Source organism: Rhinoderma darwinii, unplaced genomic scaffold, assembly GCF_050947455.1.
Source record: "Rhinoderma darwinii isolate aRhiDar2 unplaced genomic scaffold, aRhiDar2.hap1 Scaffold_4074, whole genome shotgun sequence".
Lineage (NCBI taxonomy): Eukaryota > Metazoa > Chordata > Amphibia > Anura > Rhinodermatidae > Rhinoderma > Rhinoderma darwinii.
Window position 1 is genome coordinate 40,356 of NW_027463654.1, and position 26,815 is coordinate 67,170.

The window sequence follows — 26,815 nt, forward strand, 5'->3', positions numbered from 1 at the left end:
AAGGACATATCGGCATTACCTCCCTGTTCCTTCATAAAACTGGCATTACGTCCCTGTTCCTTCGTATTACTGGCATTACGTCCCGGTTTCTTCATATTACCGGCATTACGTCCCGGCTCCTTCATATTATCGGCATTATGTCCCTGTTCCCACATGTTACCGGCATTATGTCCCTGTTCCTTCATATTACAGGCATTATGTCCCTGTTCCTTCATATTACAGGCATTATGTCCCTGTTCCTTCATATTACCGCCATTATGTCCTTGTTCTTTCATATTACCGGCATTATGTCCCTGTTCCTTCATATTACAGGCATTATGTCCTTGTTCCTTCATATTACCGGCATTATGTCCCTGTTCCCTCATCTTAACGCCATTTTGTCCTTATTCACTCATCTTACCTGCATTATGTCCCTGTTCCTTCCTTTTACCGGCATTATGTCCCTGTTCCTACTTATTACCTGCATTATGTCCCTGTTCCCTCCTATTAACGCATTATGTCCCTATTCTATTACAGCGTGTAGAAGAAACCAGAGACTGCTCCTCCAATAACCAGGCAATTACAATAACGACTAAACACACTAGAGTTTGCGGCTACAATAACCTTGCACCAAAAAAAAGAAACAACAAAGTTTGTATTACAATAACCCAGAACAGACTAGCAACTATAGTCTTCTCCACCTGTAATACAATAACCCGGCACAGACAAGAAGCTATAGTCTGCTCCACCTGTATTACAATAACCCGGCACAGACAAGAAGCTATAGTCTACTTCAGCTGCAATACAATAACCCGGCACAGACAAGAAGCTATAGTCTGCTCCACCTGTATTACAATAACCCGGAACAGACTAGCAACTATAGTCTACTTCAGCTGCAATACAATAACCCGGCACAGACAAGAAGCTATAGTCTGCTCCACCTGTATTATAATATTTCGGAAAAGACAAGCAACTATAGTTTGATTCACATGTAATACAATAACCCCGCACAGAATAGACACCAGAGTCTACTTCACCTGTATAAATAAAACCCAGCACATACGTATTGATGTATTACAGATGGAACTCATTCTAGTGTACTGTAATAGACAAGACATTAGAGTACGCTCCATCTGTATTACAAGAACCCAAGTCCCAGCACATACAGTACAGGACAGGGACAGCCGGAATCAGAGAGACGGTCAGTAGCCAGGGACAGCCGAGTGCAGAGAGACGGTCAGGAAACAGGGACAGCCGAGTGCAGAGAGACGGTCAGTAGCCAGGGACAGCCGAGTGCAGAGAGACGGTCAGGAGCCAGGGACACCGAGTGCAGAGAGACGGTCAGCAGACAGGGATAGCCGGAAACAGAGAGACGGTCAGAAGCCAGGGACAGCCGGGTGCAGAGAGACTGTCAGGAGTCAGGGACAGCCGAGTATAGAGAGACGGTCAGGAGCCTGGGACAGCCAAGTGCAGAGAAACGGTCAGGAGTCCGTGACAGCCGAGTGCAGAGAGACGGTCAGGAGTCAGGGACAGACGAGTGCAGAGAGACGGTCAGGAGCCAGGGACAGCCAAGTATAGAGAGATGGTCAGGAGTCAGGGACAGCCGAGTATAGAGAGACTGTCAGGAGTCAGGGAAAGCCGAGTATAGAGAGACGATAAGGTGTCCGGGACAGCCGAGTGCAGAGAGACGGTCAGGAGTCAGGGACAGCCGAGTGCAGAGAGACGGTCAGGAGCCAGGGACAGCCAAGTGCAGAGAAACGGTCAGGAAACCGGGACAGCCGAGTGCAGAGAGACGGTCAGGAGCCAGGGATAGCCGAGTGCAGAGAGACGGTCAGGAGCCAGGGACAGCCGAGGGCAGAGAGACGGACATGAGTCAGGGACAGCCGATTGCCAAGAGACGGTCAGGAGACAGGGACACGGCATAATGTCCCTGTTCCCTCATATTACCGGCATTATGTCCCTGTTCCCTCATCTTACAGGCATTATGTCCCTGTTCCTTCATATTGCAGGCATTATATCCGTGTCCCTTCATATTACCGGCATTATGTCCCTGTTCCCTCATCTTACCGGCATTATGTCCCTGTTCCCTCATCTTACAGGCATTATGTCCCTATTCCTTCATATTATCGGCATTACGTCCCTGTTCCTTCATAGTACAGGCATTATGTCCCTGTTCCCTCATCTTACAGGCATTATGTCCCTGTTCCTTTATATTACAGGCATTATGTCCTTGTTCCTTCATCTTACAGGCATTATGTCCCTGTTCCTTTATATTACAGGCATTTTGTACCTGTTCCTTCTTATTACAGGCATTATGTCCCTGTTCCTTCATATTACCGGCATTATGTCCCTGTTCCCTCATCTTACAGGCATTATGTCCCTGTCCCTTAATATTACCGGCATTATGTCCCTGCTCCCTCATCTTACCGGAATTACTTCCGTATTCCTTCATATCACCGACATTATGTCCCTGTTCCTTCATCTTACAGCCATTATGACCCTGTTCCTTCATCTTTACAGGCATTATGTCCCTGTTCCTTAATATTACAGGCATTTTGTACCTGTTCCTTCTTATTACAGGCAGTGATCTTCTACTTCTATATACACGGGGGTAGGGGCTTCAGTATCACGTCGGTATTCCAGTGAGGAGCCAGATATGTGGACTGCAGTGTGTCCCCTAATAGCGTCCTAGAAGCAGCTGACTGAATTGGGTCTTAGACCAGGGAATGTTAATCTGAAGGGAAAGAGGATCACTCGCCAGCAAGTATAGCAGTAAGGTACTCAGGCAGGAAAACACATCCTCGTAGCGGCGCTGCCGGACGCCGTTTGTGCCGATGCCTGCACGTACAGGAGTGGCAGAAACTCACCGCTGAATATCCGCTCAGTTGCTCATAGCGCTGTATAAGCGCACGAGCAGTGGATCAAACAGCTGACTTGCGGTGTTGTTTCTTCGGCGTCCAGCTTGCTGCTGGGCAACGTGCTTTCCGCAATCCTTGGAGAGAGGGCCAGTGTTTTCTTAGCTGCTGTCACTGCTACTAATGTTACCAGATTCTTACAACAAACAATAAATCTGTTACTGGGACCAACTTTGACACAAGTATCGGCTCGGCCCGTATCTCATTCTGCCGGACGGCTGCGATTAATAAGGCTGCTGGCAATAAATCTGTTAACCTCTAGTACTAATAATGAATCTGTCTGCTGTCCCTATATAGGACTCACTTTATTACAGTAACGCGTGCAGTTTCTTGCAGAGCAACATTTATTGAGACGCATTCAATGAATGAAAAAGGAGAAACTGATGCAGCTGATACGGCATTTTTCAAGGGCAAACCCCAATGTTGGAGGGGCCGTGTTTTCCAAGCTGCTCTCATTGCTACAAATGTTACGAGATTTTCAAAACAAACTACCAATTTGTAGCACCAAGTTCCACATAAGTATGGACTTGCATTGTCTTGTATGTCACTTTGCCAGACTGCTGGTATAATCGAGCTGCTGGCAATACAATGACAGGAAACAGAATGCACCTATTTCTACTTCGTACTAACACTGTGCGTTGTCTATACTTAGGACTCCCCTCATCCCACTAACGCATGAAGTTGCTGCAGAGTAACATTTACTGAGACGCATTCAGAGAATGAAAAGGACAAATTGATGCAGCTCTATTCAGGAGTAAAATCTAATATCAGAGCTCCAATAGTGCGGTACTTGAGGGAGACGAACATTACAGCCCAGTTTGTCCCCTTTATGCCCCCACTTTTGATATTTGATTTATGTACCTTTCCCTTTTATTCCCCTTCATCTACGATAAGTCACAATGCTGAATGGGATTTGTTCATTAAATGGGGTGTTCTCTACTTAGGGACCGTTCTCCCCTTCCCTGTTAGGTAGAATATACCTCTAAGCTCGTTGTTTTATTGATCGATATTTTTTCTTAATTCAAGAGATCCTTTGATCCGTGTGCTTCTCGCCCTTCTCTTCCCCTCCCTTTTTCATTTGTTCACATTTAGTTGGTGGTGTACACCAGGGCAGAATTAGAAGCAATAAGAGTCATTGAGAGGAAGGGTTTGTTACCCTAATAGCGTCTCCTGTGTATATAAAGCATTGCCGCAGACCCCTCGTAGGACTTCTCCTTTGTAGTTTAGGAACTGCTATTATCGGTAAATGACGCGGGGATAGAATCTTAGCCTAAACACCTGGGATGATGATGGTGGTTATACTTCAGGGGGACCGAATTGTGACAAAGCTCTTGAGACTGGAAGATAGAATTTAAGACACTATGTAGTCGGGGGCGAGTTGTAGATCATGAACACGAATCACTGGAGTAGTTGTACTATTAATGTGTTCTGTACAGTATAGTTAGTGCACCAATGAGGACAGCGCCATCATCTACCCGAGGCAGTAGTTAACTACTGCACCGCTCACCAGCTCCTGTGATCGGATAGATTTAAATCCACCAACAGAGAACAGACTCGTGGAAACCACCAATTAGCTGGCACTGGGAGTGGCTTATGACGATTCCATAGGTCACATGACTTGCTCTTCCAGTAGAACAGCGGTCAGGCAGCGTTGCTCATTTGCATAGCCCGTGTATAAATACAGCAGCGGTGGGAGGGTAAAGCATTCCATTATTTCAGTTGTGAGCAGATCGCAGTGTGTTATCATGCCTGAGCCCGCCAAGTCTGCCCCGGCGCCCAAGAAGGGCTCCAAGAAAGCCGTGACCAAGACACAGAAGAAGGACGGCAAGAAGCGGAGAAAGAGCAGGAAGGAGAGCTACGCCATTTACGTGTACAAGGTGCTCAAGCAGGTTCACCCTGACACCGGCATCTCGTCCAAGGCTATGGGCATCATGAACTCCTTCGTCAATGACATCTTCGAGCGCATCGCAGGGGAAGCCTCCCGCCTGGCTCACTACAACAAGCGCTCCACCATCACCTCCCGGGAGATCCAGACTGCCGTGCGCCTGCTGCTGCCTGGAGAGCTGGCCAAGCACGCCGTGTCCGAGGGCACCAAGGCCGTCACCAAGTACACCAGCGCCAAGTAATGTGCCCCGTCCCTGCAGTAAGAACACAAAGGCTCTTCTAAGAGCCACCCACCTTGTCTACAACAGAGCTGTGCCTGCTATTGTCTGGCCTCCCGCTAGTCTCCCTGTTCTATGGGCGGCCGCTCTCGTGTCGGTGCAGATGCTGCTTCATACATTATGTGGCTGCCGGACAGGGAGGGACAATGCCGCGTGTGAGGAAGCCGGGACACTGATCCTGCGGGCAGATGACCCGTCATAATATCACACTGTCCAGAAGAAACGGAACATTGTACATTAGGAGACGGAAGGAAGCATGGGACATCTGTAAATAACAATGATGAGGGTAGTAGTCAGATTTATAATCGATGCCAGGGAAACTGCTTGTCGACGATAGAGAACAAGCAATCACACTGGCGAGGACTGGATAAAGGGTGGTTATTGTAATACAGGCGGAGCAGACTCTGGTGTATCCTCTGTGCCGGGTATTGTAATACAAGTGGAGCAGACTCTGGTGTCTCCTCTGTGCCGGGTATTGTAATACAAGTGGAGCAGACTCTGGTGTCTCCTCTCAGCCGGGTATTGTAATACAAGTGGAGCAGACTCTGGTGTCTCCTCTGAGCCGGGTATTGTAATACAGGCGGAGCAGACTCTGGTGTATCCTCTGTGCCGGGTATTGTAATACAGGTGGAGCAGACTCTGGTGTCTCCTCTGTACCGGGTATTGTAATGCAGGAGGAGCAGACTCTGGTGTCTATGCCTGGTTATTGGAGCAGTCTCTGGTTTCTTCTACACGCTGCAATAGAATAGGGACATAATGCGGTAATAAGTAGGAGCAGGGACGTAATGCCGGTAATAGGAAGGAACAAGGACATAATGTCTGGAAGATGAGAGAACAGGGACATGTTACCGGCATTGTGTCCCTGTACCCTCCTACATAGGACATAATGCCGGTCACATGAGAGGACAGGGACATAATGCCGGTAATTCGGGAACGATACGGATGTAATAAAGACGTGTTACATGTTTGTACGTCACCCCCTTTATACTGGAGATTGGTACGTTGGAATTGTGCGTTTCACGGTATGGTTGGATGGAGAAGAATCAGCCCGTGCAGCCCGCAGATAAGCCCCTAATGCAGCAGCAGCAGCTCTGCGCTATCACACCCGGGAATGTCCCCCCATATCCTGCAGCACGAGGGAGCGGCTGCACGGACTGAACGACTCTTCCAGACATGGGAGACCAGCGGGAATAAAGACATGCGCACGAATAAGCACAAGATGGAGGCGGCAGCTCTGTTGTAGACTTGGTGGGGGGCTCTTAGAAGAGCCTTTGGGTCCTTCCTGCAGGGACGGGGCACATTACTTGGCGCCTAATGAGAAGAATCCGCCGCTGCTGCTTTATTCCTGCTCCATTCGAGTTCAGGCGGGAGATGTTCCTGTTGGTAGAGACAGAGGAGGAGGCGTGGTGTTATCTGCGAGTCTATAGAAATATTCTACTTCCTCATTGGCTACAGCGTCTGTCGTTGACTATCAGTTTTAGATGCGGCCAATCAGAGAAGAAGCTCTCTGCTCCATCCGGGTATAAGAAGTGACGGTGGGAGCGCAGCCGTTAGATCTGATCAGATAATAGACATGTCTGGAAGAGGAAAGCAAGGAGGCAAAGTGCGGGCTAAAGCCAAGACCCGCTCATCCCGGGCAGGACTGCAGTTCCCTGTCGGTCGTGTGCACAGACTTCTCCGCAAGGGTAACTACGCTGAGAGGGTCGGCGCCGGCGCTCCGGTCTACCTGGCCGCTGTGCTGGAATATCTGACCGCTGAGATCCTGGAACTGGCAGGAAATGCCGCCCGGGACAACAAGAAGACCCGAATCATTCCCCGTCACCTGCAGCTGGCCGTGCGCAATGACGAGGAGCTCAACAAGCTGCTGGGTGGTGTGACCATCGCTCAGGGAGGCGTCCTGCCCAACATCCAGGCCGTTCTGCTGCCCAAGAAGACCGAGAGCAGCAAAAGCGCCAAGAGCAAGTGAGCGCCGCTTATCCAAATTTAACCACAAAGGTTCTTTTAAGAGCCGCCCACATGGTCCTTAGAACAGAGCTCTCACCGCTGATCTCCGATATGTAAACGTTCTGCGCCAGATAAGTGGCTCTGCTTGTACAGAGATCTAGCCATATCAATTCATATACCGCGGGGTTTCACATTGAAGAGGAAGCCGTAGGGTGGGTGGGTGTAGAACTTCTGCGTTACTCATGACCTATACATTCACTACTGTCTCGTGCAGATGATGGCGCTGTCCTCATTGGTGCACTAACTATACTGTACAGGACACATTAATAGTACAACTACTCCAGTGATTAATGTTCACGATCTACAACCCGTCCCCGACTACATAATATCTTAAATTATATCTTCCAGTCTCTCTGGATTCTTCGAATGCGTCTCACTAAATGTTACTCTGCAGCAACTTCATGCGTTAGTGTGATGAGGTGAGTCCTAAGTATAGACAACGCACAGTGTTAGTACGAAGTAGAAATAGGTGCATTCTGTTTCCTGTCATTGTATTGCCAGCAGCGCGATTATACCAGCAGTCTGGCAAAGTGACATACAAGACAATGCAAGTCCATACTTATGTGGAACTTGGTGCTGCAAATTGGTAGTTTGTTTTGAAAATCTCGTAACATTTGTAGCAATGAGAGCAGCTTGGAAAACACGGCCCCTCCAACATTGGGTTTTGCTCTTGTAAAATGCCGTATCAGCTGCATCAGTTTTGTACTTTTTCATTCATTGAATGCGTCTCACTAAATGTTGCTCTGCAAGAAACTGCACGCGTTACTGTAATAAAGTGAGTCCTATATAGGGACAGCAGACAGATTCATTATTAGTACTAGAGGTTAACAGATTTATTGCCAGCAGCCTTATTAATCCCAGCCGTCCGGCAGAATGAGATACGGGCCGAGCCGATACTTGTGTCAAAGTTGGTCCCAGTAACAGATTTATTGTTTGTTGTGAGAATCTGGTAACATTAGTAGCAGTGACAGCAGCTAAGAAAACACTGTCCCTCTCTCCAAGGATTGCGGAAAGCACGTTGCCCAGCAGCAAGCTGGACGCCGAAGAAGCAACACAGCAAGTCAGCTGTTTGATCCGCTGCTCGTGCGCTTATACAGCGCTATGAGCAACTGAGCGGATATTCAGCGGTGTTTCTGCCACTCCTGTACGTGCAGGCATCGGCACAAACGGCGTCCGGCAGCGCCGCTACGAAGAGGTGTATTCCTGCCGGAGGATCACTCGCCAGCAAGTATAGCACTAAGGTACTCTTTCCCTTCAGATTAACATTCCCTGGTCTAAGACCCAATTCAGTCAGCTGCTTCTAGGACGCCACTGCGGTCCACATATCCGGCTCCTCACTGGAAGACGGACGTGATACCGATGCCCCTACCCCCGTGTATATAGAAGTAGGTCACTGCTCAGATACACGAGCGGTCACCAGCAGACATCATAGCTGATCTATAGAGGATGTGGCGGCTCTGAGAAGAGCCTTTGTGTTGTGTAAGATGGAGCAGAGCAGGAGCGGAATTAACCTCCGAAACCGTAGAGAGTGCGGCCCTGGCGTTTGAGCGCGTACACCACGTCCATAGCGGTGACGGTCTTCCTCTTAGCGTGCTCGGTGTAGGTGACGGCGTCACGGATGACGTTCTCCAGGAAAACCTTCAGGACGCCGCGAGTCTCTTCATAGATGAGACCGGAGATGCGTTTGACGCCTCCCCTGCGAGCTAGACGGCGGATGGCAGGCTTGGTGATGCCCTGGATGTTATCACGGAGCACCTTCCTATGCCGCTTAGCACCGCCCTTTCCGAGTCCTTTTCCTCCTTTACCGCGACCAGACATCCTGTAAGCTGGAGCTAAAGAGAAATATTGTACCGAGAACCGCGGAGTGCGTCTTTATATAGACCTTGGGTGGACCAGAGAGAGAACTGTAATACATGTTACTTTCGGGGCGTTTCTCTCAGCTAATTTACATTACCAATCCCTCCCCCTCCCGTTGATTGGCTTAACTCAGATTTTGAATTGCAAGCTCATTTTACAATACCGACCGCTCTTTTCCCGCTTCTACTTGTACTTTCATATTACCGGCATTACTACCCTGTTCCTTCATATTACCGGCATGATGTCCCTGTTCCCTTATCTTACCGGCATTACGTCACTGTTCCTTCATATTACCGGCATTATGTCCCTGTTTGTTTCTTCATATTACCAGCATTACGTCCCTGTTTCTTCATATTACCGAAATTGCTTCCCTATTCCTTCATATTACCGGCATTATGTCCTTGTTCCTTCATATTACAGGCATTATGTCCCTGTTCCTTCATATAACCGGCATTAAGTCCCTGTTCCCTCATCTTACCGGCATTATGTCCATATTCCCTCATCTGAACCGGCATTATGTGCCTGTTCCGTCATCTTACCGGCATTACGTCCCTGTTCCTTCATATTACCGGCATTACGTCCCTGTTCCTTCATATTTTTGGCATTATGTCCCTGTTCCCTCATCTTACCGGCATTTTGTCCTTGTTCCCACATCTTACCGGCATTACGTCACTGTTCCTCCATATTACCGGAATTACGCCCCTGTTCCTTCATATTACCGGCTTTATGTCCCTGTTCTCTCATATTATAGACATTATGTCCCTGTTCCCTCATCTTACCGGAATTGTGTCCCTGTTCCCTCATCTTACCGGCATTACGTCCCTGTTCCTTCATCTTACCGGCATTACGTCCCTGTTCCTTCATATTACCGGCATTACGTCCCTGTTCCTTCATATTGCAGGCATTAAGGCCTCATGCACACGACCGTGTTTTTGCGTCCGCAATTCAACCGCAAATCCACGGGTAAATTGCGGACCCATTCATTTCTATGGGCCCATACACACTATCCGTGTTTTCACGGCTCTCCGCATGTCCGCACATCCGTGCCGCAGAAACTACGGACATGTCCTATTATGGGCCGCAAATGCGGTGCGGACATGCCAATAGAAGTCAATGGGCCCGTGGAAATTGCGGATACACCGCCGTGTGTCATCCGCAGTTTTGCGGATTTGCGGAAGTGTTGCTAGGCGACGACCGGGAATGAGTTCTGTCGTCATCATGTTTTACCTAGGCTTTTTATTTTTCATCCGCATTTTGCGGATTACATACGGATGAACTGCGGAGGACATACGGATGACATTTCACGGAACACGGTCCTGGAATTTGCGGACCAGAAAAACACTACGGTCGTGTGCATGAGGCCTAAGTCTCTGTTCCTTCATATTGCAGGCATTATTTCCCTGTTCCTTCATATTACAGGCATTATGTCCCTGTTCCTTCATATTACCGGCATTATTTTCCTGTTACTTCATATTACTGCCATTATGTCCACTGTAGGAGGGTACAGGGACATAATGCCGGTAATATGTCCCTGTTCCCTCATCTTACAGACATTACGTCCCTGCTCCTTCATATTATCGACATTACGTCCCTTTATCTTCACATTACCAGCATTACGTCCCTATTCCTTAATATTACCGGCATTATGTCCCTGTTTCTTCATATTACCGAAATTGCGTCCCTATTCCTTCATATTACCGGCATTATGTCCTTGTTCCTTCATATTACAGGCATTATGTCCCTGTTCCTTCATATAACCGGCATTAAGTCCCTGTTCCCTCATCTTACCGGCATTATGTCCATATTCCCTCATCTGAACCGGCATTATGTGCCTGTTCCGTCATCTTAGCGGCATTGCGTCCCTGTTCCTTCATATTACCAGCATTACGTCCCAGTTCCTTCATATTACCAGAATTGCGTCCCTATTCCTTCATATTACCGGCATTATGTCCCTGTTCCTTCATATTACCAGCATTATGTCCCTGTTCCTTCATATTACAGGCATTTTGTCCCTGTTCCTTCATATTACAGGCATTATGTCCCTGTTCCTTCATATAACCGGCATTAAGTCCCTGTTCCCTCATATTACCGGCATTATGTCCCTGTTCCCTAACCTTACCGGCATTATGTCCCTGTTCCCTCATTTGAACCGGCATTATGTGCCTGTTCCTCTATATTACCGGAATAACGTCCCTATTCCTTCATATTACCGGCATTACGTCCCTGTTCCTTCATATTACCGGCAATACGTCCCTGTTCCTTCATATTACCAGCATTACGTCACTGTTACTTCATATTACCGAAATTGCGTCCCTATTCCTTCATATTACCGGCATTATGTCCCTGTTCCTTCATATTACCAGCATTATGTCCCTGTTCCTTCATATTACAGGCATTTTGTCCCTGTTCCTTCAAATTACAGGCATTATGTCCTTGTTCTTTCATATTACCTGCATAATGTCCTTGTTCCTTTATATTACAGGCATTATGTCCCTGTTCCTTCATATAACCGGCATTAAATCCCTGTTCCCTCATCTTACCGGCATTATGTCCCTGTTCCCTCATTTGAACCGGCATTATGTGCCTGTTCCTTCATCTTACCGGCATTACGTCACTGTTCCTTCATATTACCGGCATTACGTCCCTGTTCCTTCATATTACAGGCATTATGTCCCTGTTCCTTCATATTACCGGCATTATGTCCACTGTAGGAGGGTACAGGGACATAATGCCGGTAATATGTCCCTGTTCCCTCATCTTACCGGCATTATGTCCCTGTGCCTTCATTTAACAGGCATTACGTCCCTGTTCCTTCATATTACAGGCTTTTTATGTCCCTGTTCCCTCATCTTACCGGCATTATGTCCCTGTTCCTTCATATTACAGGCATTATTTCCCTGTTCCTTCATATTATCGGCATTATGTCCATGTTCCTTCATATTACCGACATAATGTCCCTGCCCCCTCATATTACAGGCATTATGTCCCTGATCCTTCATATTACAGGCTTCATGTCCCTGTTCCTTCATATTACCAGCATAATGTCCCTGTCCCCTCATATTACTGGCATTATGTCCCGTGTAGAAGGGCACAGGGACATAATGCCGGTAATATGTCCCTGTTCCCTCATCTTACAGGCATTATGTCCCTGTTCCTTCATATTACCGGCTTTATGTCCCTGTTCTCTCATATTACAGACATTATGTCCCTGTTCCCTCATATTACCGGCATTACGTCCCTGCTCCTTCATATTATCGGCATTATGTCCCTGTTCCCTCATCTTACCGGCATTATGTCCCTGTTCCCTCATTTGAACCGGCATTATGTGCCTGTTCCTTCATACTATTGGCATTACGTCCCTGTTCCTTCATATTATCGGCATTACGTCCCTGTTCCTTCATATTATCGGCATTATGTCCCTGTTCCTTCATATTATCGGCATTAAGTCCCTGTTCCTTCATATTATCGGCATTATGTCCCTGTTCCCTCATCTTACCGGCATTTTGTCCCTGTTCCTTCATCTTACCCACATTATGTCCATGTACTTTCATATTACCGGCATTATGTCCCTATTCCCTCATCTTACCGGCATTATGTCCCTGTGCCTTCATATTACAGGCATTATGTCCCTGTTCCTTCATATAACAGGCATTACGTCCCTGTTCCTTCATATTACAGGCTTTTTGTGTCCCTGTTCCCTCATCTTACCGGCATTATGTCCCTGTTCCTTCATATTACAGGCATTATGTCCCTGTTCCTTCAAATTACAGGCATTATTTACCTGTTCCTTCATATTACAGGCTTCATGTCCCTGTTCCTTCATATTACCAGCATAATGTCCCTGTCCCCTCATATTACTGGCATTATGTCCCATGTAGGAGGGCACAGGGACATAATGCCGGTGATATGTCCCTGTTCCCTCATCTTACAGGCATTATGTCTCTGTTCCTTCATATTACCGGCTTTATGTCCCTGTTCTCTCATATTACAGACATTATGTCCCTGTTCCTTAATATTACCGAAATTGTGTCCCTATTCCTTCATATTACCGGCATTATGTCCCTGTTCCTTCATATTACCGGCATAATGTCTTTGTTCCTTCATATTACAGGCATTATGTCCCTGTTCCTTCATATAACCGGCATTAAGTCCCTGTTCCCTCATCTTACCGGCACTATGTCCCTGTTCCCTCATCTTACCGGCATTATGTCCCTGTTCCTTCATCTTACCGGCATTGCGTTCCTGTTCCTCCATATTACCGAAATTACGTCCCTATTCCTTCATATTACCGGCTTTATGTCCCTGTTCTCTCATATTACAGACATTATGTCCCTGTTCCCTCATATTACCGGCATTACGTCCCTGCTCCTTCATATTATCGGGATTACGTCCCTGTTTCTTCATATTACCAGCATTACGTCCCTGTTCCTTAATATTACCGAAATTGCGTCCCTATTCCTTCATATTACCGGCATTATGTCCCTGTTCCTTCATATTACCAGCATTATGTCCCTGTTCCTTCATATTACAGGCATTTTGTCCCTGTTCCTTCATATTAAAGGCATTATGTCCTTGTTCTTTCATATTACCGGCATAATGTCTTTGTTCCTTCATATTACAGGCATTATGTCCCTGTTCCTTCATATAACCGGCACTATGTCCCTGTTCCCTCATCTTACCGGCATTATGTCCCTGTTCCTTCATCTTACCGGCATTGCGTTCCTGTTCCTCCATATTACCGGAATTACGTCCCTATTCCTTCATATTACCGGCTTTATGTCCCTGTTCTCTCATATTACAGACATTATGTCCCTGTTCCCTCATATTACCGGCATTACGTCCCTGCTCCTTCATATTATCGGCGTTACATCCCTGTTTCTTCATATTACCAGCATTACGTCCCTGTTCCTTAATATTACCGGCATTATGTCCCTGTTCCTTCATATTACCGGCATTATGTCCCTGTTCCTTCATATTACCGGCATTATTTCCCTGTTCCTTCATATTACTGCCATTATGTCCACTGTAGGAGGGTCAGGGACATAATGCCGGTAATATGTCCCTGTTCCCTCATATTACCGGCATTACGTCCCTGCTCCTTCATATTATCGGCATTACGTCCCTGTTTCTTCATATTACCGGCATTATGTCCCTGTTCCTTCATATTACCAGCATTATGTCCTGTTCCTTCATATTACAGGCATTATGTCCCTGTTCCTTCATATTACCAGCATTATGTCCTGTTCCCTCATCTTACCGGCATTATGTCCCTGTTCCCTCATCTTACGGGCATTATGTCCCTGTTCCCTCATTTGAAAAGGCATTATGTGCCTGTTCCTTCATACTATCTGCATTAAGTCCCTGTTCCTTCATATTATCGGCATTACGTCCCTGTTCCTTCATATTATCGGCATTATGTCCCTGTTCCTTCATATTATCGGCATTAAGTCCCTGTTCCTTCATATTATCGGCATTATGTCCCTGTTCCCTCATCTTACCGGCATTTTGTCCCTGTTCCTTCATCTTACCCACATTATGTCCATGTACTTTCATATTACCGGCATTATGTCCCTATTCCCTCATCTTACCGGCATTATGTCCCTGTGCCTTCATATTACAGGCATTATGTCCCTGTTCCTTCATATAACAGGCATTACGTCCCTGTTCCTTCATATTACAGGCTTTTTGTGTCCCTGTTCCCTCATCTTACCGGCATTATGTCCATGTACTTTCATATTACCGGCATTATGTCCCTATTCCCTCATCTTACCGGCATTATGTCCCTGTGCCTTCATATTACAGGCATTATGTCCCTGTTCCTTCATATAACAGGCATTACGTCCCTGTTCCTTCATATTACAGGCTTTTTGTGTCCCTGTTCCCTCATCTTACCGGCATTATGTCCTTGTTCCTTCATATTACAGGCATTACGTCCCTGTTCCTTCATATTATCGGCATTATGTCCCTGTTCCTTCATATTATCGGCATTACGTCCCTGTTCCCTCATCTTACCGGCATTTTGTCCCTGTTCCCTCATCTTACCGACATTAGGTCCCTGATCCCTTATCTTACCGGCATTTTGTCCCTGTTCCTTCATCTTACCCACATTATGTCCTTGTACTTTCATATTACCGGCATTATGTCCCTATTCCCTCATCTTACCGGCATTATGTCCCTGTGCCTTCATATTACAGGCATTATGTCCCTGTTCCTTCATATAACAGGCATTATGTCTCTGTTCCTTCATATTACCGGCTTTATGTCCCTGTTCTCTCATATTACAGACATTATGTCCCTGTTCCCTCATCTTACAGGCATTATGTCTCTGTTCCTTCATATTACCGGCTTTATGTCCCTGTTCTCTCATATTACAGACATTATGTCCCTGTTCCCTCATATTACCGGCATTACGTCCCTGCTCCTTCATATTATCGGCATTACGTCCCTGTTTCTTCATATTACCAGCATTATGTCCCTGTTCCTTAATATTACCGAAATTGTGTCCCTATTCCTTCATATTACCGGCATTATGTCCCTGTTCCTTCATATTACCGGCATAATGTCTTTGTTCCTTCATATTACAGGCATTATGTCCCTGTTCCTTCATATAACCGGCATTAAGTCCCTGTTCCCTCATCTTACCGGCACTATGTCCCTGTTCCCTCATCTTACCGGCATTATGTCCCTGTTCCTTCATCTTACCGGCATTGCGTTCCTGTTCCTCCATATTACCGAAATTACGTCCCTATTCCTTCATATTACCGGCTTTATGTCCCTGTTCTCTCATATTACAGACATTATGTCCCTGTTCCCTCATATTACCGGCATTACGTCCCTGCTCCTTCATATTATCGGCATTACGTCCCTGTTTCTTCATATTACCAGCATTACGTCCCTGTTCCTTAATATTACCGAAATTGCGTCCCTATTCCTTCATATTACCGGCATTATGTCCCTGTTCCTTCATATTACCAGCATTATGTCCCTGTTCCTTCATATTACAGGCATTTTGTCCCTGTTCCTTCATATTAAAGGCATTATGTCCTTGTTCTTTCATATTACCGGCATAATGTCTTTGTTCCTTCATATTACAGGCATTATGTCCCTGTTCCTTCATATAACCGGCACTATGTCCCTGTTCCCTCATCTTACCGGCATTATGTCCCTGTTCCTTCATCTTACCGGCATTGCGTTCCTGTTCCTCCATATTACCGGAATTACGTCCCTATTCCTTCATATTACCGGCTTTATGTCCCTGTTCTCTCATATTACAGACATTATGTCCCTGTTCCCTCATATTACCGGCATTACGTCCCTGCTCCTTCATATTATCGGCGTTACGTCCCTGTTTCTTCATATTACCAGCATTACGTCCCTGTTCCTTCATATTACCGGCATTATGTCCCTGTTCCTTCATATTACCGGCATTATTTCCCTGTTCCTTCATATTACTGCCATTATGTCCACTGTAGGAGGGTCAGGGACATAATGCCGGTAATATGTCCCTGTTCCCTCATATTACCGGCATTACGTCCCTGCTCCTTCATATTATCGGCATTACGTCCCTGTTTCTTCATATTACCGGCATTATGTCCCTGTTCCTTCATATTACCAGCATTATGTCCTGTTCCTTCATATTACAGGCATTATGTCCCTGTTCCTTCATATTACCAGCATTATGTCCTGTTCCCTCATCTTACCGGCATTATGTCCCTGTTCCCTCATCTTACCGGCATTATGTCCCTGTTCCCTCATTTGAAAAGGCATTATGTGCCTGTTCCTTCATACTATCTGCATTAAGTCCCTGTTCCTTCATATTATCGGCATTACGTCCCTGTTCCTTCATATTATCGGCATTATGTCCCTGTTCCTTCATATTATCGGCATTAAGTCCCTGTTCCTTCATATTATCGGCATTATGTCCCTGTTCCCTCATCTTACCGGCATTTTGTCCCTGTTCCTTCATCTTACCCACATTATGTCCATGTACTTTCATATTACCGGCATTATGTCCCTATTCCCTCATCTTACCGGCATTATGTCCCTGTGCCTTCATATTACAGGCATTATGTCCCTGTTCCTTCATATAACAGGCATTACGTCCCTGTTCCTTCATATTACAGGCTTTTTGTGTCCCTGTTCCCTCATCTTACTGGCATTATGTCCATGTACTTTCATATTACCGGCATTATGTCCCTATTCCCTCATCTTACCGGCATTATGTCCCTGTGCCTTCATATTACAGGCATTATGTCCCTGTTCCTTCATATAACAGGCATTACGTCCCTGTTCCTTCATATTACAGGCTTTTTGTGTCCCTGTTCCCTCATCTTACCGGCATTATGTCCTTGTTCCTTCATATTACAGGCATTACGTCCCTGTTCCTTCATATTATCGACATTATGTCCCTGTTCCTTCATATTATCGGCATTACGTCCCTGTTCCCTCATCTTACCGGCATTTTGTCCCTGTTCCCTCATCTTACCGACATTAGGTCCCTGATCCCTTATCTTACCGGCATTTTGTCCCTGTTCCTTCATCTTACCCACATTATGTCCTTGTACTTTCATATTACCGGCATTATGTCCCTATTCCCTCATCTTACCGGCATTATGTCCCTGTGCCTTCATATTACAGGCATTATGTCCCTGTTCCTTCATATAACAGGCATTACGTCCCTGTTTCTTCATATTACAGGCTATTTGTGTCCCTGTTCCCTCATCTTACCGCCATTATGTCCCTGTTCCTTCATATTACAGGCATTATGTCCCTGTTCCTTCATATTACAGGCATTATTTACCTGTTCCTTCATATTACAGGCATTATTTCCCTGTTCCTTCATATTATCGGCATTATGTCCCTGTTCCTTCATATTACCGGCATAATGTCCCTGTCCCCTCATAGTACAGGCATTATGTCCCTGATCCTTCATATTACAGGCTTCATGTCCCTGTTCCTTCATATTAACAGCATAATGTCCCTGTCCCCTCATATTACTGCCATTATGTCCCGTGTAGGAGGGCACAGGGACATAATGCCGGTAATTTGTCCCTGTTCGCTCATCTTACAGGCATTATGTCCCTGATCCTTCATATTACCGGCTTTATGTCCCTGTTCTCTCATATTACAGACATTATGTCCCTGTTCCCTCATATTACCGGCATTACGTCCCTGCTCCTTCATATTATCGGCATTATGTCCCTGTTCCCTCATCTTACCGGCATTATGTCCCTGTTCCCTCATTTGAACCGGCATTATGTGCCTGTTCCTTCATACTATTGGCATTACGTCCCTGTTCCTTCATATTATCGGCATTACGTCCCTGTTCCTTCATATTATCGGCATTATGTCCCTGTTCCTTCATATTATCGGCATTAAGTCCCTGTTCCTTCATATTATCGGCATTATGTCCCTGTTCCCTCATCTTACCGGCATTATGTCCCTGTTCCCTCATTTGAACCGGCATTATGTGCCTGTTCCTTCATATTATCGGCATTACGTCCCTGTTCCTTCATATTATCGGCATTACGTCCCCGTTCCTTCATATTATCGGCATTATGTCCCTGTTCCTTCATATTATCGGCATTACGTCCCTGTTTCTTCATATTACCAGCATTATGTCCCTGTTCCTTAATATTACCGAAATTGTGTCCCTATTCCTTCATATTACCGGCATTATGTCCCTGTTCCTTCATATTACCGGCATAATGTCTTTGTTCCTTCATATTACAGGCATTATGTCCCTGTTCCTTCATATAACCGGCATTAAGTCCCTGTTCCCTCATCTTACCGGCACTATGTCCCTGTTCCCTCATCTTACCGGCATTATGTCCCTGTTCCTTCATCTTACCGGCATTGCGTTCCTGTTCCTCCATATTACCGAAATTACGTCCCTATTCCTTCATATTACCGGCTTTATGTCCCTGTTCTCTCATATTACAGACATTATGTCCCTGTTCCCTCATATTACCGGCATTACGTCCCTGCTCCTTCATATTATCGGCATTACGTCCCTGTTTCTTCATATTACCAGCATTACGTCCCTGTTCCTTAATATTACCGAAATTGCGTCCCTATTCCTTCATATTACCGGCATTATGTCCCTGTTCCTTCATATTACCAGCATTATGTCCCTGTTCCTTCATATTACAGGCATTTTGTCCCTGTTCCTTCATATTAAAGGCATTATGTCCTTGTTCTTTCATATTACCGGCATAATGTCTTTGTTCCTTCATATTACAGGCATTATGTCCCTGTTCCTTCATATAACCGGCACTATGTCCCTGTTCCCTCATCTTACCGGCATTATGTCCCTGTTCCTTCATCTTACCGGCATTGCGTTCCTGTTCCTCCATATTACCGGAATTACGTCCCTATTCCTTCATATTACCGGCTTTATGTCCCTGTTCTCTCATATTACAGACATTATGTCCCTGTTCCCTCATATTACCGGCATTACGTCCCTGCTCCTTCATATTATCGGCGTTACGTCCCTGTTTCTTCATATTACCAGCATTACGTCCCTGTTCCTTAATATTACCGGCATTATGTCCCTGTTCCTTCATATTACCGGCATTATGTCCCTGTTCCTTCATATTACCGGCATTATTTCCCTGTTCCTTCATATTACTGCCATTATGTCCACTGTAGGAGGGTCAGGGACATAATGCCGGTAATATGTCCCTGTTCCCTCATATTACCGGCATTACGTCCCTGCTCCTTCATATTATCGGCATTACGTCCCTGTTTCTTCATATTACCGGCATTATGTCCCTGTTCCTTCATATTACCAGCATTATGTCCTGTTCCTTCATATTACAGGCATTATGTCCCTGTTCCTTCATATTACCAGCATTATGTCCTGTTCCCTCATCTTACCGGCATTATGTCCCTGTTCCCTCATCTTACCGGCATTATGTCCCTGTTCCCTCATTTGAAAAGGCATTATGTGCCTGTTCCTTCATACTATCTGCATTAAGTCCCTGTTCCTTCATATTATCGGCATTACGTCCCTGTTCCTTCATATTATCGGCATTATGTCCCTGTTCCTTCATATTATCGGCATTAAGTCCCTGTTCCTTCATATTATCGGCATTATGTCCCTGTTCCCTCATCTTACCGGCATTTTGTCCCTGTTCCTTCATCTTACCCACATTATGTCCATGTACTTTCATATTACCGGCATTATGTCCCTATTCCCTCATCTTACCGGCATTATGTCCCTGTGCCTTCATATTACAGGCATTATGTCCCTGTTCCTTCATATAACAGGCATTACGTCCCTGTTCCTTCATATTACAGGCTTTTTGTGTCCCTGTTCCCTCATCTTACTGGCATTATGTCCATGTACTTTCATATTACCGGCATTATGTCCCTATTCCCTCATCTTACCGGCATTATGTCCCTGTGCCTTCATATTACAGGCATTATGTCCCTGTTCCTTCATATAACAGGCATTACGTCCCTGTTCCTTCATATTACAGGCTTTTTGTGTCCCTGTTCCCTCATCTTACCGGCATTATGTCCTTGTTCCTTCATATTACAGGCATTACGTCCCTGTTCCTTCATATTATCGGCATTATGTCCCTGTTCCTTCATATTATCGGCATTACGTCCCTGTTCCCTCATCTTACCGGCATTTTGTCCCTGTTCCCTCATCTTACCGACATTAGGTCCCTGATCCCTTATCTTACCGGCATTTTGTCCCTGTTCCTTCATCTTACCCACATTATGTCCTTGTACTTTCATATTACCGGCATTATGTCCCTATTCCCTCATCTTACCGGCATTATGTCCCTGTGCCTTCATATTACAGGCATTATGTCCCTGTTCCTTCATATAACAGGCATTACGTCCCTGTTTCTTCATATTACAGGCTATTTGTGTCCCTGTTCCCTCATCTTACCGCCATTATGTCCCTGTTCCTTCATATTACAGGCATTATGTCCCTGTTCCTTCATATTACAGGCATTATTTACCTGTTCCTTCATATTACAGGCATTATTTCCCTGTTCCTTCATATTATCGGCATTATGTCCCTGTTCCTTCATATTACCGGCATAATGTCCCTGTCCCCTCATAGTACAGGCATTATGTCCCTGATCCTTCATATTACAGGCTTCATGTCCCTGTTCCTTCATATTAACAGCATAATGTCCCTGTCCCCTCATATTACTGCCATTATGTCCCGTGTAGGAGGGCACAGGGACATAATGCCGGTAATTTGTCCCTGTTCGCTCATCTTACAGGCATTATGTCCCTGATCCTTCATATTACCGGCTTTATGTCCCTGTTCCTTCATATTACAGGTATTATGTCCCTGTTCCCTCATATTACAGGCATTACGTCCCTGCTCCTTCATATTATCGGCATTAAGTCCCTGTTTCTTCATATTACCAGCATTACGTCCCTGTTCCTTCATATTACCAGCATTGCGTCCCTATTCCTTCATATTACTGGCATTATGTCCCTGTTCCTTCATATTACCAGCATTATGTCCTGTTCCTTCATATTACAGGCATTTTGTCCCTGTTCCTTTATATTACAGGCATTATGTCCTTGTTCTTTCATATTACCGGCATTATGTCCCTGTTCCCTCATCTTACCGGCATTATGTCCCTGTTCCCTCATTTGAACCGGCATTATGTGCCTGTTCCTTCATATTATCGGCATTACGTCCCTGTTCCTTCATATTATCGGCATTACGTCCCCGTTCCTTCATATTATCGGCATTATGTCCCTGTTCCTTCATATTATCGGCATTACGTCCCTGTTCCTTCATATTATCGGCATTACGTCCCTGTTCCTTCATATTATCGGCATTATGTCCCTGCTCCTTCATATTATCTGCATTACGTCCCTGTTCCCTCATCTTACCGGCATTATGTCCCTGTTCCCTCATCTTACCGGCATTTTGTCCCTGTTCCTTCATCTTACCCACATTATGTCCTTGTACTTTCATATTACCGGCATTATGTCCCTATTCCCTTATCTTACCGGCATTATGTCCCTGTGCCTTCATATTACAGGCATTATGTCCCTGTTCCTTCATATAACAGGCATTACGTCCCTGTTCCTTCATATTACAGGCTTTTTGTGTGCCTGTTCCCTCATCTTACCGGCATTATATCCCTGTTCCTTCATATTACAGGCATTATGTCCCTGTTCCTTCATATTACAGGCATTATTTACCTGTTCCTTCATATTACAGGTATTATGTCCCTGTTACTTCATATTATCGGCATTATTTCCCTGTTCCTTCATATTATCGGCATTATGTCCCTGTTCCTTCATATTACCGGCATAATGTCCCTGCCCACTCGCATTACCGCCATTATTTTCCTGTTCCTTCATATTACTGCCATTATGTCCAATGTAGGAGGGTACAGAGACATAATGCCGGTAATATGTCCCTGTTCCCTCATATTACCGGCATTACGTCCCTGCTCCTTCATATTATCGGCATTACGTCCCTGTTTCTTCATATTACCAGCATTACGTCCCTGTTCCTTCATATTACCAGAATTGCGTCCCTATTCCTTCATATTACCGGCATTATGTCCCTGTTCCTTCATCTTACCAGCATTATGTCCTGTTCCTTCATATTACAGGAATATGTTGTCACTATTCCTTCATATTACCGACAATACGTCCCTGTTCCTTCATATTACAGGCATTATGTCCCTGTTCCTTCATATTACCGGCATTATTTCCCTGTTCCTTCATATTACCGACAATACGTCCCTGTTCCCTCATCTTTTTGGCATTACGTCCCTATTCCTTCATATTACCGGCATTACGTCCCTGTTCAATCATATTACCGGCAATACGTCCCTGTTCCTTCATATTACAGGCATTATGTCCCTGTTCCTTCATATTACCGGCATTATTTCCCTGTTCCTTCATATTACCGACAATACGTCCCTGTTCCCTCATCTTACAGGCATTATGTCCTTGTTCCTTCATATTACAGGCATTAGGTCCCTGTTCCTTCATCGTACCGGCATTATGTCCCTGTTCCCTCATCTTACCGGCATTATGTCCCTGTACCCTCATTTGAACCGGCATTACGTCCCTGTTCCTTCATATTAACGGCATTATGTCCCTGTTCCCTTATCTTACCGGCATTACGTCCCTGTTCCTTCATATTACCGGCATTACGTCCCTGTTCCTTCATACTACCGGCATTACGTCCCTGTTCCCTCATCTTACCGGCATTTTGTCCCTGTTCCCTCATCTTACCGGCATTATGTCCCTGTTCTTTCATCTTACCGCCATTACGTTCCTGTCCCTCCATATTACCGGAATTACGTCCCTATTCCTTCATATTACCGGCATTATGTCCCTGTTCCTTCATATTACCGGCAATACGTCCCTGTTCCTTCATATTACAGGCATTATTTCCCTGTTCCTTCATATTACAGGCATTTTGTCCCTGTTCCTTCATATAATAAGCATTATGTCCTTGTTCTTTCATATTATCGGCATTATGTCCCTGTTCCTTCTATAACTGGCATTATGTCCCTGTTCCCTCATCTTACCGGCATTATGTCCCTGTTCCCTCATTTGAACCGGCATTATGTGCCTGTTCCTTCATATTACCGGAATTACGTCCCTGTTCCTTCATATTACCGGCATTACGTCCCTATTCCTTCATATTATCGGCATTATGTCCCTGCTCCTTCATATTATCTGCATTACGTCCCTGTTCCCTCATCTTACCGGCATTTTGTCCCTGTTCCCTCATCTTACCGGCATTTTGTCCCTGTTCCTTCATCTTACCCACATTATGTCCTTGTACTTTCATATTACAGGAATTATGTCCCTGTTCCTTCATATCACAGGCATTACGTCCCTGTTCCTTCATATTACAGGCTTTTTTTGTGTCTCTGTTCCCTCATCTTACCGGCATTATGTCCCTGTTCCTTCATATTACAGGCATTATGTCCCTGTTCCTTCATTTTACCGGCATTATGTCCCTGTTCCTTCATATTACCGGCATTATGTCCCTGTTCCCTCATCTTACCGGCATTATGTCCCTGTTCCTTCATATTACCGGCATAATGTCCCTGCCCCCTCATATTACAGGCGTTATGTCCCTGATCCTTCATATTACAGGCTTCATGTCCCTGTTCCTTCATATTACAGGCATTATGTCCCGTGTAGGAGGGCACAGGGACATAATGCCGGTAATATGTCCCTGTTCCCTCATCTTACAGGCATAATGTCCCTGTTCCTTCATATTACCGGCTTTATGTCCCTGTTCTCTCATATTACAGACATTATGTCCCTGTTCCTTCATATTATCGGCATTACGTCCCTGTTACTTCATATTACCAGAATTGCGTCCCGATTCCTTTATATTACCGGCATTATGTTTCTGTTCCTTCATATTACCAGCATTATGTCCCTCTTCCTTCATATAACCGGCATTAAGTCCCTGTTCCCTCATATTACCTGCATTTTGTCCCTGTTCCCTCACCTAACCGGCATTATGTCCCTGTTCTCTCATTTGAACCGGCATTATGTGCCTGTTCCTCCATATTACCGGAATTACGTCCCTATTCCTTCATATTACCGGCAATACGTCCCTGTTCCTTCATATTACAGACATTATGTCCCTGTTCCTTCATATTACCGGCATTATTTTCCTGTTCCTTCATATTACAGGCATTATGTCCACTGTAGGAGGGTACAGGGACATAATGCCGGTAATATGTCCCTGTTCCCTCATCTTACAGGCATTATGTCCCTGTTCCTTAATCGTACCGGCGTTACCTCCCTGCTATTTCATATTATCGGCATTACGTCTCTGTTTCTTCATATTACCAGTATTACGTCCCTGCTCCTTCATATTACCGAAATTGCGTCCCTGTTCCTTCATATTACCAGCATTATGTCCCTGTTCCTTCATATTACAGGCATTTTGTCCCTGTGCCTTCATATTACAGGCATTATGTCCCTGTTCCTTCATCTTACCGCCATTATGTCCCTGTTCCCTCATCTTACCGGCATTATGTCCCTGTTCCCACATTTAAACCGGCATTACGTCCCTGTTCCTTCATTTTACCAGCATTACGTCCCTGTTCCTTCATATTAACGGCATTATGTCCCTGTTCCCTTATCTTACCGGCATTACGTCACTGTTCCTTCATATTACCGGCATTACGTCCCTGTTCCTTCATTCTACCGTCATTACGTCCCTGTTCCCTCATCTTACCGGCATTTTGTCCCTGTTCCCTCATCTTACCGGCATTATGTCCCTGTTCCTTCATCTTACCGGCATTACGTTCCTGTTCCTCCATATTACCGGAATTACGTCCCTATTCCTTCATATTACCAGCATTACGTCCCTGTTCCTTCATATTACCAGAATTGCGTCCCTATTCCTTCATATTACCGGCATTATGTCCCTGTTCCTTCATATTACAGGCATTTTGTCCCTGTTCCTTCATATTATAGGCATTATGTCCTTGTTCTTTCATATTATCGGCATTATGTCCCTGTTCCTTCATATAACCGGCATTAAGTCCCTGTTCCCTCATCTTACCGGCATTATGTCCCTGTTCCCTCATCTTACCAGCATTATGTCCCTGTTCCTTCATCTTACCGGCATTACGTCACTGTTCCTTCATATTACCGGCGTTACGTCCCTTTTCCTTCATACTACCGAGATTATGTCCCTGTTCCCTCATGTTACCGGCATTTTGTCCCTGTTCCCTCATCTTTTTGGCATTATGTCCCTGTTCCTTCATCTTACCTGCATTACGTTCCTGTTCCTCCATATTACCGGAATTACGTCCCTATTCCTTCATATTACCACAATACGTCCCTGTTCCTTTATATTACAGGCATTATGTCCCTGTTCCTTCATATTACTGCCATTATGTCCACTGCAGGAGGGTACAGGGACATAATGCCGGTAATATGTCCCTGTTCCCTCATATTACCGGCATTACGTCCCTGCTCCTTCATATTATCGGCGTTACGTCCCTGTTTCTTCATATTACCAGCATTACGTCCCTATTCCTTCATATTACCGGCATTATGTCCCTGTTCCTTCGTATTACCAGCATTATGTCCTGTTCCTTCATATTACCGGCATTATGTCCCTGTTCATTCATATTATCGGCATTACGTCCCTGTTCCTTCATCTTACCGGCATTATGTCCCTGTTCCTTCATATTATCGGCATTACGTCCCTGTTTCTTCATATTACCAGCATTACGTCCCTGTTCCTTCATATTACCAGAATTGCGTCCCTATTCCTTCATATTACCGGCATTATGTCCCTGTTACCAGCATTATGTCCTGTTTCCTTCATATTACAGGCATTTTGTCCCTGTTCCTTAATATTACAGGCATTATGTCCTTGTTCTTTCATATTACCGGCATTAGGTCCCTGTTCCTTCATATAACCGACATTAAGTCCCTGTTCCCTCATCTTACCGGCATTATGTCCCTTTTCCCTCATCTTACCGGCATTATGTCCCTGTTCCTTCATATTACAGGCATTATTTCCCGGTTCCTTCATATTACAGGCATTATGTCCCTGTTCCTTCATATTACCGCCATTATTTCCCTGTTCCTTCATATTATCGGCATTATGTCCCTGTTCCTTCATATTATCGGCATTACGTCTCTGTTCCTTCATATTAACTGCATTACGTCCCTGCTCCTTCATATTATCGGCATTAAGTCCCTGTTCCTTCATATTATCGGCATTATGTCCCTGCGCCTTCATATTACAGACATGATTTCCCTGTTCCTTCATATTATCGGCATTATGTCCCTTTTCCCTCATCTTACCGGCATTACGTCCCTGTTCCTTCATATTACAGGCTTCATGTCCCTGTTCCTTTATATTACCGGCATAATGTCCCTGTCCCCTCATATTAC

At 45.3% G+C, this 26,815-nt stretch overlaps 2 protein-coding genes across 2 annotated transcripts; both read left to right on the plus strand.

Annotated features, from left to right (window-relative positions):
- Positions 1-4,639: 4,639 nt before the first annotated feature.
- On the plus strand, positions 4,640-5,020 carry LOC142709441 (histone H2B 1.1). The gene has a single exon (XM_075848463.1). It carries the CDS (start codon positions 4,640-4,642, stop codon positions 5,018-5,020), a length of 381 nt encoding a protein of 126 aa, XP_075704578.1.
- A 1,609-nt stretch (positions 5,021-6,629) lies between these two features.
- On the plus strand, positions 6,630-7,022 carry LOC142709440 (histone H2A type 1). The gene has a single exon (XM_075848462.1). The coding sequence runs from the start codon at positions 6,630-6,632 to the stop codon at positions 7,020-7,022; it is 393 nt and encodes a 130-aa protein (XP_075704577.1).
- Positions 7,023-26,815: the final 19,793 nt, after the last annotated feature.